The 12,031-nt window shown below is 43.1% G+C and overlaps 1 protein-coding gene across 1 annotated transcript in view; it reads left to right on the forward strand.

Annotated features, from left to right (window-relative positions):
* Window positions 1-11,562, forward strand: part of slc23a2 (solute carrier family 23 member 2) — a 78,419-nt gene extending 66,857 nt beyond the window's left edge. The window contains exons 8-15 of the mRNA XM_056285135.1: window positions 1,548-1,729; window positions 5,005-5,125; window positions 7,679-7,835; window positions 10,130-10,277; window positions 10,442-10,547; window positions 10,661-10,928; window positions 11,021-11,116; window positions 11,285-11,562. Of these exons, the coding sequence (XP_056141110.1) occupies window positions 1,548-1,729; window positions 5,005-5,125; window positions 7,679-7,835; window positions 10,130-10,277; window positions 10,442-10,547; window positions 10,661-10,928; window positions 11,021-11,116; window positions 11,285-11,562 (1,356 nt within the window). The remainder of the gene's footprint in view (window positions 1-1,547; window positions 1,730-5,004; window positions 5,126-7,678; window positions 7,836-10,129; window positions 10,278-10,441; window positions 10,548-10,660; window positions 10,929-11,020; window positions 11,117-11,284) is intronic.
* Window positions 11,563-12,031: the final 469 nt, after the last annotated feature.

Genomic DNA, 12,031 nt, shown 5'->3' on the forward strand with positions numbered 1-12,031 from the left:
GTATGTCCATTTAACCATTTATGAGAAAGAATGAAGGAATGAAATAAAATTATTTAGAGATCAAAAACAAAATGTAGACTATTGTTAAAGGAAAAGTAGACGAATGGCAAAAACACATTTATGAAGATAATTGATATAAACTATTGCAAATAATTGAAAATAAAGAGCTCATACAAATAAGATATCATCTCTGAAAGCAATTTTAATCATTTAAAAACTAGTTTTTAATGTCCTTGCCATCAACAATTTCCTGAATGCCACAGTCAAAACTGCTTTAACCACAAAGAGACATTTTTGTACTTTGTGGAAAGCTGGCTTGCGTAAATGCAAACATCTCGTGGGCTTGATCACTTGAAGCACTGGGATGGCAGCCCATTACATCAGCTGGTGTTTGGGGTTTTTTTGTACACCATTTCCCTGCACTAAAGGATCGTGTTTGTCTGATTCGTACACAAATGAATCAGTTTCCACCGTCTTGTTTGTGGATGCTGATTTCAGCTTACACGTTTGGTCTCTTCTGCATTAAACAACAACACCGGTGGAGTTGAGTTCCTCATCATTAAGCGGATATGACGGCACAGGTTCGCTCTTGCAGCAGACTGTGTAGCGCCTCCTACTGCCATTCAAACAGTGACACAAAAGCACTCTAACGTGCCTGAAACTGTTCGTACGGGCTGTCAATATTACAAGCTACCAACTCGTGCACGTGTTGACGTTTCACTTTATTTTCCTTTACAGTAAAACTGTGCCACAGATCAAGTTTTTAGTGCTCTTTTGTGTTTTTTTTTGTTTTACTGCAAGACATTGCAGCTGACTCGTGGGGTTCTGTCAGCCAGGTCCTTCCAGAGCCCATGTTGGAGAGCGCTCTAAGCTTTGTCTTTGGCTGCAGGGGGCTGCTTATTTGCACTAAGTTGGACAATTGCCATTAATTCGCATTAACCTTTACTGAGGCTTGTGTAAGACCGTTTGGTGACGTTTGTACAGGACTAACTAAATCAGACCATATTGAATTGCAAAAGAGCACGTCAAAGGGCAGGGGACAGAAAAGCAGACGATGGGGAGGAGAAAACACATAAACCAGAGAGGGAGAGAGAAATGGCTTCTTGTGGTGTGTAATTGTAATTGAAAGGTTATCACTCAAAGGTATAAAATCTGAAATAAAAAGCAATAGCTTGCCTTATAAGACTGTCTCCTTCTGTACCCATGACTTTAATATGTAGTCAGCAGTTCAGCCCCAGATGTTTAAAGATTATCCATCTCAAAATCACTTGGCTTTAGGCCAAATGATTTTACAGTATTTGAATTTGTGCTTTATGCGTTTCTTTTGTGAACTTAGCCTCCAAGGGATAATATGACAGTTGACTCAAGTGTGCACATGCTTCTGAAACTGTTGTAAGAGGGTGTCACGGGGCCAGTATGAGGCAAATTTGTGATGTTGGGCTATACAAATAAAATTGACTTGACTTGCTTTCAGTTTTTTTTGTTCATCCACCCACCTGATGTCAACCCGTCTCCCTGTCATCCCCGTTTCTCTGCTCCATTCCCAGATCCAAGGGGCCATCATTGTATCGTCTCTAATCGAAGTGTGCATCGGAGCGCTGGGTCTGCCAGGGCTCCTGCTGAAGTATATTGGGCCTCTGACCATCACCCCCACCGTCGCCCTCATCGGCCTCTCTGGCTTTCAGGCTGCCGGGGAAAGAGCTGGGAAGCACTGGGGCATTGCTATGTTGTAAGCAAATACTGAATGCAAAGAAACTCACAAGTAAAACACAAAACATTTATGTAAATAACATGCACATGTATGCTGTAGGCATTTAGTCGAACTCCTTTATCTGTGTGACTGACTGTGAGTGTAACAGGAGAGTATAGCCTGAATTATAGATACTAGTATATGTATGTGGATACTGTTAGGTTCCTAGATGTTCTTCTCAAAATATTTCGTATACCTAGTTTATTCCACTTAAAGCTACAGTCCTGAAGATTTGTCCTTGTTGATACCTTCTATTGCTGGTATATTTGTGATAATAGCTAATCCATGAATATCCAAATCATGATCACTTTTGTAGTTGCTCATTTCAATTGTAACTGTTGGGTTGTAGTTTCCCGGGTTTAAAATGATGCTGCACCAATCATCTTAAGGCTTCACCACAGCAGCCAAATGTAGAAGAATATAGCAGGTAGAGGGGAGTTGGATGAGGGTGAAAAGTTGCTGTGGCTAACAGGCAAATATGGCAGATACCTTTACCATAAGACTTTATAGCATCAATAGCTAAAGCCAGGGGACAACGTTTGTCAGAATAATGGATGAAGAATTTTGTTTATGTAATTTATGTTTTGTTTGTTTATTATTGTTTTTTGAGTATCTCAACAAGTCACATTGTATGTGCAAACTTACTTGGCTAACAATTAAACTAAATTTGGATAAATTGCCACCTTTACAAGGAGTTGACAGCAAGGAGTGGATAAGAAACAGATGATCTCTCTACCTTTAATGAACAGGTAATTTAGAGAAGTGCTAAAAGAAGAAGAACTAAGAGTCCACCTTAGAGGAGGGAGGTATCTTTGTTTCTTTAATTTCCGATAAGAGCATGTTTCAGCAGGTGGACATTAACAGTCATCTCTCAGACTATCCCACTTCTTCTCTGTCAACCTCTTTCTCTGTATACTTTGTTTTGTTGTACTTCCTCATTCCACCACCAAGTCTGTTTGTCTACCTTCCTGTGTCATCAGGACAGAGGAAGGAAGACAAAGATACTTGGTGGTGGAATGAGGAAGTATAGCAATGTATACAGAGAAAGAGGTTGACAAAGAAGAAGTGGGATAGTCAAGAGAGATGAGGACAGTAGACAGGAGTACAAGGAGATTCGCCGTAAAGTGAAAAGAGAGGTGGCGAAGGCAAAGGAAAAGGCGTATGGTGCATTGTAAGAGAGGTTAAACACAAAGGAAGGAGAAAAGGACTTGTACCAATTGGCTAGACAGAGGGACCGAGCTCGTAAAAATGTGCAGCAGGTTAGGGCGATGAAGGATAGCGATGGAAATGTGCTGACAAGGGAGGAGAGAGTGTTGAGAAGGTGGGGCGAGTACTTTGAGGAGCTGATGAATGAAGAAAATTAGAGATAGAAGGTTGGATGATGTAGGGATAGTGAATCAGGAAGTGTGGTGGATTAGCAAGGAGGAAGTGAGGGCAGCTATGAAGGGAATGAAGAGTAGAAAGGTGGTTGGCCCAGATGACATACCTGTGGAGGCATGGAGATGTTTAGGAGAGATGGCAGTGGAGTTTTTAACTAGATTGTTTAACAAAATATTGGAACGTGAGAGGATGCTTGAGGAGTGGAGAAGAAGCATACTGGTACCGATTTTCAAGAATAAGAGCGATGTGCATAGCTGTAGTAACTACAGAGGTATAAAGTTGACCAGCCACAGCATAAAGATATGGGAAAGAGTAATAGAAGCTAGGTTAAGAGGAGAGGTGACGATTAGCGAGCAGCAGTATGGTTTCATTCCACGAAAGACCACCACAGATGCGATGTTTGCTTTGAGAATGTTGATGAGAAGTATAGAGAAGGTCAGAAGGAGTTAAATTGTGTCTTTGTGGATTCAGAGAAGGCATATGACAGGGTGCCGAGAGAGGAGGTGTGGTATTGTATGAGGAAGTTGGGAGTGGCAGAGAAGTATGTAGGAGTGGTGCAGGATATGTATGAGGGCAGTGTGACAGTGGTGAGTTGTGCGATTGGAATGACAGATGGGTTCAAGGTAGAGGTGGGATTACATCAAGGATAATCTCTGAGCCTTTTCTTGTTTGCAGTGGTGATGGACAGGTTGACGGACGAGATCAGGCAGGAGTCTCTGTAGACTATGATGTTGGCGGATGACATTGTGACCTGTAGTGAGAGTAGGGAGCAGGTTGAGGAGAGCCTGGAGAGGTAGAGGTATGCACTGGAGAGAAGAGGAATGAAAGTCAGTCAGAGCAAGATGGAATGCCTATGCATGAACGAGAGGGAGGACAGCGGAATGGTGAGGATGCAAGGAGTAGAGGTGATGAAGGTGGATGAGTTTAAATACTTGGGGTCAGCTGTTCAAAGTAGCGGGGAGTGCAGAAGAGCGGTGAAGAAGAGAGTGCAGGCAGGGTGGAGTGGGTGGAGAAGAGTGTCAGGAGTGATTTGTGACAGATGGGTACCAGCAAGAGTTAAAGGGAAGGTTTACAAGATGGTAGTGAGACCAGCTATGTTGTATGGTTTGGAGACGGTGGCACTGACGAAAAGACAGGAAGTGGCAGAGTTGAAGATACTAAGATTTTCACTAGGAGTGATGAAAAGGACAGGATTAGGGATGAGTTCATTAAAGGGACAGCTCAGATTGGATGGTTTGGAGACAAAACAAGAGAGGCAAGATTGAGATGATTTGGACATGTGTGGAGGAGAGATGCTGGGTATATTGGGAGAAGGATGCTGAATTATGGAGCTGCAAGGGAAGAGGAAGGCCAAAGATGAGGTTTGTGGATGTGGTGAGGAAGGACATGCAGGTGGCTGGCATGACAAAGGAAGATGCAGAGGACAGGAAGATATGGAAACAGATGATCCGCTGTGGCAACCCCTAGCGGGAGCAGGTGAAAGTAACATTAGACATTGACAGTAAGGAAATAGGGAGAATCGCTGTTGATTCACTGTTATGCCTGTGTGGTCTTTGCTAGATCTGTTGAACACTAACAGGAAATCCCACAGGCATGTTTGGCCGACAACGGAAAACCATTGAAGATTCGCAAACGACCCTTCAGGAGCACAAAAATCCAACTTAGTTTTGCACAATAACTCCCCTCACCCATCCACACACATACACAGACCTTCAATGGTCTGTTGTCATCCTTAACTTTTAGTATCTGTGAAGCACTTTGATAAACTTTTTTTAAGCTCGCTATAGATAAACTTGACTAGAAAACCTAAAGACCCGGGAACTGAAGAACTCTTATTTGTCAATCCATTTGATTGTGGCTTTGTCTTTCTCTAGGACTATCTTCTTAGTGCTGCTATTCTCTCAGTATGCCAGAAATGTCCAGTTCCCTCTACCTGTCTACAAGGCCAAGAAAGGATGGACCTCTTACAGACTACAAGTCTTCAAGATGTTTCCGGTAAGTCCACAGGTTCATAAAAGTGGCTAGTTTTTTTTAAAATTCAATATACGTGCAGTGTATAGTCTTGTCTCTCTCACAAAACGTCCTGCTTTCCAGGCTGCGCTCCACTGCTCGCTTCCCTTCTTTCTGAGAATAGCTCACTTTTTCTGTTTTATTTTTTATTTTTTTAATTAAGTGACCTTACATTTCTTTACTTCCTTTTATGGTCTGTTCTCAGTTGTCAGTAAATCCCCCCAAACAGTGCTCTCATCTCAATCATTCTCTCCAGAAAGTCAAATTTTCCCTTTGTACTCTACTTTGCTGCATATAAATCAGAATTTTTCTGCCTCCTGCTGGGGATATATTAGATAACATATATTAGAGTGGATGAATTAAGCTCTACTGCATCAATTCAGTCAGATTAAAGTCTGCTATCAGCCCCATTACTCTTTACCCATGTCTCCCCAGAAGGTCATCCCATTGATGCTGTGATATTTATCTAGTCCCCCTTCACTGTAAAAACAGGAGTAAAACTGAGTTCACAGCAGGGAGTATGTCGTACCCTAAGTAACAGTGTAGGTATGCATGTCCTTCAGGCCAACTCTTGTTCTCACTCGCTTGTTTAGATGTGGATACAGGCATTTGTCTCTGGGAAAAAACGGCCAGCCTTTATCACCTTAATGACATTTCTTCTTTGAATCCACAGTCCAATGTATCTAACTGACCAAAAAGTTAAGTCCATGTCCAACAGAGCTCTGTGCAGTTGGATAATAGGCCAGATATTCAGGAACAGTTCCCAGATATTTAAACGGCAAGAGCATCGCTCTACAACGTGTATTGTACAGATTACCCGGCTGATAGAACATTATTGTCTCATAAGATCCAAGCTCAGCTCCTTTCACACTGCAGACTTCCCACGAAATGACCACATTTTCTCATAAACACGAGAAAAAGGATCATGTGACTTTGAAATTATTATTCATAAGAAGCTGCGAAGATGACATAATGATGAAAAGGCATCTCTCCAATGGTTTTTATACAATAACTTGAAAAGTTCACATAACGCTTCCAATGTCCTAAAAATGCAAAAAGATCTAGTAATAATGAGGAAACTGGGTATTTTTTTCAAAGGTGAATGTGATGAACTTTCATAAATGTGTTTTCAATTTGTATTACATACATACACACACACACATATACATATATATATATATATATACACACACACGCACACACACACACACACACATATATATATATATATATACACTACCGTTCAAAAGTTTGGGATCACCCAAACAATTTCGTGTTTTCCATGAAAAGTCACACTTATTCACCACCATATGTTGTGAAATGAATAGAAAATAGAGTCAAGACATTGACAAGGTTAGAAATAATGATTTGTATTTGAAATAAGATTTTTTTTACATCAAACTTTGCTTTCGTCAAAGAATCCTCCATTTGCAGCAATTACAGCATTGCAGACCTTTGGCATTCTAGCTGTTAATTTGTTGAGGTAATCTGGAGAAATTGCACCCCACGCTTCCAGAAGCAGCTCCCACAAGTTGGATTGGTTGGATGGGCACTTCTTTGAGCAGATTGAGTTTCTGGAGCATCACATTTGTGGGGTCAATTAAACGCTCAAAATGGCCAGAATAAGAGAACTTTCATCTGAAACTCGACAGTCTATTCTTGTTCTTAGAAATGAAGGCTATTCCATGCGAGAAATTGCTAAGAAATTGAAGGTTTCCTACACCGGTGTGTACTACTCCCTTCAGAGGACAGCACAAACAGGCTCTAACAGGTACTATTTAATGAAGATGACAGTTGGGGACCTGTGAGGCGTCTGTTTCTCAAACTAGAGACTCTAATGTACTTATCTTCTTGCTCAGTTGTGCAACGCGGCCTCCCACTTCTTTTTCTACTCTGGTTAGAGCCTGTTTGTGCTGTCCTCTGAAGGGAGTAGTACACACCGGTGTAGGAAATCTTCAATTTCTTAGCAATTTCTCGCATGGAATAGCCTTCATTTCTAAGAACAAGAATAGACTGTCGAGTTTCAGATGAAAGTTCTCTTTTTCTGGCCATTTTGAGCGTTTAATTGACCCCACAAATGTGATGCTCCAGAAACTCAATCTGCTCAAAGAAGTGCCCATCCAACCAATCCAACTTGTGGGAGCTGCTTCTGGAAGCGTGGGGTGCAATTTCTCCAGATTACCTCAACAAATTAACAGCTAGAATGCCAAAGATCTGCAATGCTGTAATTGCTGCAAATGGAGGATTCTTTGACGAAAGCAAAGTTTGATGTAAAAAAAATCTTATTTCAAATACAAATCATTATTTCTAACCTTGTCAATGTCTTGACTCTATTTTCTATTCATTTCACAACATATGGTGGTGAATAAGTGTGACTTTTCATGGAAAACACAAAATTGTTTGGGTGATCCCAAACTTTTGAACGGTAGTGTATATATATAGATACACATACACACACATACATATATATATGTGTGTGTGCGTGTGTGTGTGTGTGTGTGTAAGTAATTATAATTTAGTCTCTGTTCTCCTACTCAGATCATCATGGCCATCCTCGTGTCTTGGCTGTTGTGTTTCATTTTTACCGTGACTGATGTTTTCCCACCGGAAAAGGACAAGTACGGTTTCTACGCCCGCACAGATGCACGACAGGGGATCCTTGCTGCTGCACCATGGTTCAAGATCCCTTACCCCTGTGAGTGTGATGGGGGGGGTTTGTTCTCAGAGGATGGTCTGTGTTGTGGTAACCTTATCTCCATTAATCCGCCAATTCAACCTGGGTCAGCGGTCTAAGAATAGTTTGGTTTGTCTTTTTTTATTAGTTAGCTTGCAAACAATGTTGTGTAAAAAAAATAGCAATGGCATAAAAATTAGGAGTTAGTTTCAGGTTTAGTTTCAGTAAGAGGATGACATAAGAAAAAGGCAGGCCATTGACAGTTTAGATGTTATTCTAACTATTCTAGTTGTAACGTTATACTGCAAACTAGTAACAATCTGGGAGCTTGAGTGGTGCAGCTGACTAATACACTACTACGCTAATGCTCACGGTTCAAATTCTGGATTTACCTCCGGTGTTGCCTTTGGCTCGGCCAGGCATCACAGGGAGCTAAGTTGGCAGTGTTCCTAGGTGAGAAGCCAGTAGGAGTCATGTGTTGTAAATAGTGACTCTTAGAGGTGGTGGGATGCCTATACAGCTGTGGAGGGATCTGAGGCAGATGATGTGAGCCTTCACACATTACGTTCCCCCAGAGAAACTCTCAGCTGGCAGGTGAAAAGAAGTGGCCGGCTGGCTCTGTATGTGTTGGAGGATGCACGTGGTGGTGTACATCCTCCCCAGCTGCCGTGGGGGTCATGCAGTAGTGGGACCTTAGATGCCAAATTGTGATGAAAATGAAAGAGAATCCAAAAGAAGCAAAAATGTCCCACTATACACAGGAAATATTCAGCCTTTAAAGTGTTAAGTGTTGTGCAGCTTTGGCCTCGTGTGGCCAGGCAATGGGAGGCAGCTGGCATAGGATTGGATGGGTACCAAAAACAGTTAGAATGTTACCACATTACAGCTAAACCCTGAGTAATGGAGACAGGGGAAACATCTGATGTTTGGAAAATGATCAGTTATTCCACAGAAAGTTTAACCATTAAAAATTCTTAAAGCAGGGGTGTCCGGGTAGCGTAGCAGTCTGTTCCATTGCCTGCCAACATGAGGATCGCCGCTTCGAATCCCCGAGTTACCTCCGGCTTGGTCGGGTGTCCCTACAGACACAATTGGCCGTGTCTGCGGGTGGGAAGCCGGATATGGGTATGTGTCCTGGTCGCTGCAATAGCGCCTCCTCTGGTTGGTCAGGGTGCCTGTTCAGGGGGGAGGGGGAACTGGGGGAAATAGCGTGAGCCTCCCACGCGCTACATCCCCCTGGTGAAACTCCTCACTGTCAGGTGAAAAGAAGGCGGCTGGCGACTCCACATGTATCAGAGGAAGCATGTGCAAGGCTCAACGTTTTTGGTTTTTACCGATTTTCACCGAAAAATACCCGGATTTTTTAAAAGGAGCAGATCGGTTTAAACTGATTTTCACCCGGATTTTATATTTCCACAGATTATTTTCACTGAAAAATACCATAAAAATAAACACAGATAAATTCCCAGATTTTATTTGTTTATTTATTTATTTTAAAATAAAAACCGAAACGTTGAGCCTTGAGCATGTGGTAGTCTGCAGCCCTCCCCAGATCAAGAGAGGGGGTGGAGCAGCGACCGGGATGACTCAGAAGAGTGGGGCAATTGGCCAAGTACAGTTGAGGAGAAAAGGGGGTGGGGGTTTCTTAAAGCTGAAATTGATGACTTTTCTCCATTGATAAATCATTACTGTATCTGCTTGAATCATGGAGTCAGATTACATAATACTGATTGGCCTCTTTACCATGTTTGAAGACACTTTTCAGTCTCTGCTTACCGCTGTTGAAATATTTTGATCGGCTCACATGAACACTAGTGCAGCAGAAAACATGTACACGTTGGAAACAGCTCCAGCAGGGAAAAAGATGATGTAGATGTGACAATCCGTCTGACATGCAGTCACTATTACTGTTGAACAGTGTTGTGATGAAATTTGATGAAATTTGTAATACATTAGCCTGCCTGGTTAGCTCTAGTCCAAGGATGCCATTTTTACAAGGGTGGAAAAAGTTTACTGCTGAGCTGTAATGGCACACAAGCGACAATGGCTGCTACATCTTGTTTGTAGCCCAGGAAAATCAGTTGCAGCAGGTTTAATTCTTGCTGCCTCCTGTATTAAACTGTATCTGAACACTGTTGTACTGTAATATTGATTGCCTGTCCAACTGAATCGCCACCTCATCGTCATGTTTCAAATAGATAAAATAACGACTTGTTCCCGGAGAAAAGTTGCAGATTCCAGCTTTAAGACATTTTGCTTTCAATGAAACTGATTCATAATGCTGACCAATGTTGTGTTTGGTTTTCCCCACGCAGTTCAGTGGGGTGTTCCTACAGTAACAGCTGCAGGAGTGATAGGCATGATGAGTGCGGTAGTGGCCAGCATCATAGAGTCCATTGGAGATTACTACGCCTGTGCCCGCCTCTCTTGTGCCCCCCCACCACCCATCCACGCAATCAATAGGTATTGATACAGGTCATCTCTCTTCCATCCTCTGTCATTAGTCATTGACTGTACCCCAGTCAGAATGTGGGAGTAACTACGAGAAGCATTATGCTGCATTGAGAAGTATTGTTTGTGTCTAACTGTTAAATTTCTTCACCTGCCATAACTCACTGTGTTTCTAGGGGTATATTTGTTGAGGGCATGTCCTGTGTGCTGGATGGCCTGTTTGGGACAGGCAACGGGTCCACATCTTCCAGTCCTAATATAGGCGTGCTGGGAATCACCAAGGTAACACAGAATCCTGCACAAAGCATTTCATCCGCTCCCTTGCTTTCTCACATGCAGTGAGTTGTCTCTTAACAGTCTCTGAACATGTTACTGGCCTCTTATTGCTCCTCCAGGTGGGCAGCAGGCGTGTGATCCAGTATGGGGCAGCGATGATGCTGCTGCTGGGGCTTGTTGGAAAATTTAGTGCGCTCTTCGCCTCCCTGCCCGACCCCGTCCTGGGAGCGCTGTTCTGTACGTTGTTTGGTATGATCACAGCAGTAGGCCTGTCCAACCTGCAGTTTGTAGATCTCAACTCCTCAAGGAACCTCTTTGTTCTGGGCTTCTCCATCTTCTTTGGCCTGGTGTTGCCCAGCTACCTCAAACAAAACCCACTGGTCACCGGTAAGCAGAGTGGAGATGACAGACTCCCACATGCACACTAACACAGGCAGTTCACTCCGTCCCTAACTCTTTTCCTTCTCCGTCTTCCTCAGGCATAGTTGAGATAGACCAGGTGTTGAATGTGCTCCTGACCACTGCCATGTTTGTTGGTGGCTCTGTCGCGTTTGTACTGGACAACACCATCCCTGGTAGGTCTTTAAGTCCTCTCTTTACTACTGTTGCTACCAATCTATGACTTCATGGCTTAAAGGAAAATCAGATGAATGGCCAACTACAGAAATAGGGCATATATATGGTAATTCTCTTTGCCTGTGCATAATATCTAATGCACCTCTGCTCTCTCCCACCCTCCTCAGGCACTCCAGAAGAACGAGGGATCAGGAAGCTGAAGCGGGGATCCGGACCCAGCGCATCAGAGCTGGAGGGGATGAGATCTTATGACCTGCCATTTGGAATGGACTTTATTCGCAGGCACCACATCTTCCAGTATATACCCATTAGCCCCACCTTCACAGGCTACCATTGGGGGAAACTACAGGGGGCCTGCAGGAGCAGGATGGGATGCAGAGAGCCTGGACAAGGGGGAGGAAAGGGAGTGGAGGGGATTACAGTATCTGGGGAAAGCAAAGTATAGCAAATGGGCAAAATCTCAGGGGAGCATGGAAAGATAACGAATGAGAACAGGTGCCATCAAGACCCAAGAGCATGCAGGGTGTCCGGCCAACCCCCCTTCCATCCCCCCAAGCTAATTTTGCTAATAAGCACAGGTTTCACTAAAGAGGGAAGGAGCAGTTAGCTAAATCATCAGTCATCTTGTGCAGTGTTTGGTTGGCATGGAAAGTTGCATAGACATGGGTCTTGGTGGCACATGTTACCCACTGAGTTATGGGATTGTGTGAAAATGGTGCGACATGCCGGCCCCTATCATGTGTTTTTCAGGAATAGTTCCCTTCAACCTGCCTCTGTCTGTCTTTTCTCAAGTCAGTTCATGCTGTTAGAGCATGCCGTAGCAACTCAGAGCATGTCATAAAAGATGTCATTATTACCAGAAAGGTCAGTTGGTCTGCATCCAAGTGTGCATGATGAGGTTGTGCAATCATTTA

This window comes from Lampris incognitus, chromosome 1, assembly GCF_029633865.1.
Source record: "Lampris incognitus isolate fLamInc1 chromosome 1, fLamInc1.hap2, whole genome shotgun sequence".
In the NCBI taxonomy this organism is placed as follows: Eukaryota; Metazoa; Chordata; class Actinopteri; order Lampriformes; family Lampridae; genus Lampris; species Lampris incognitus.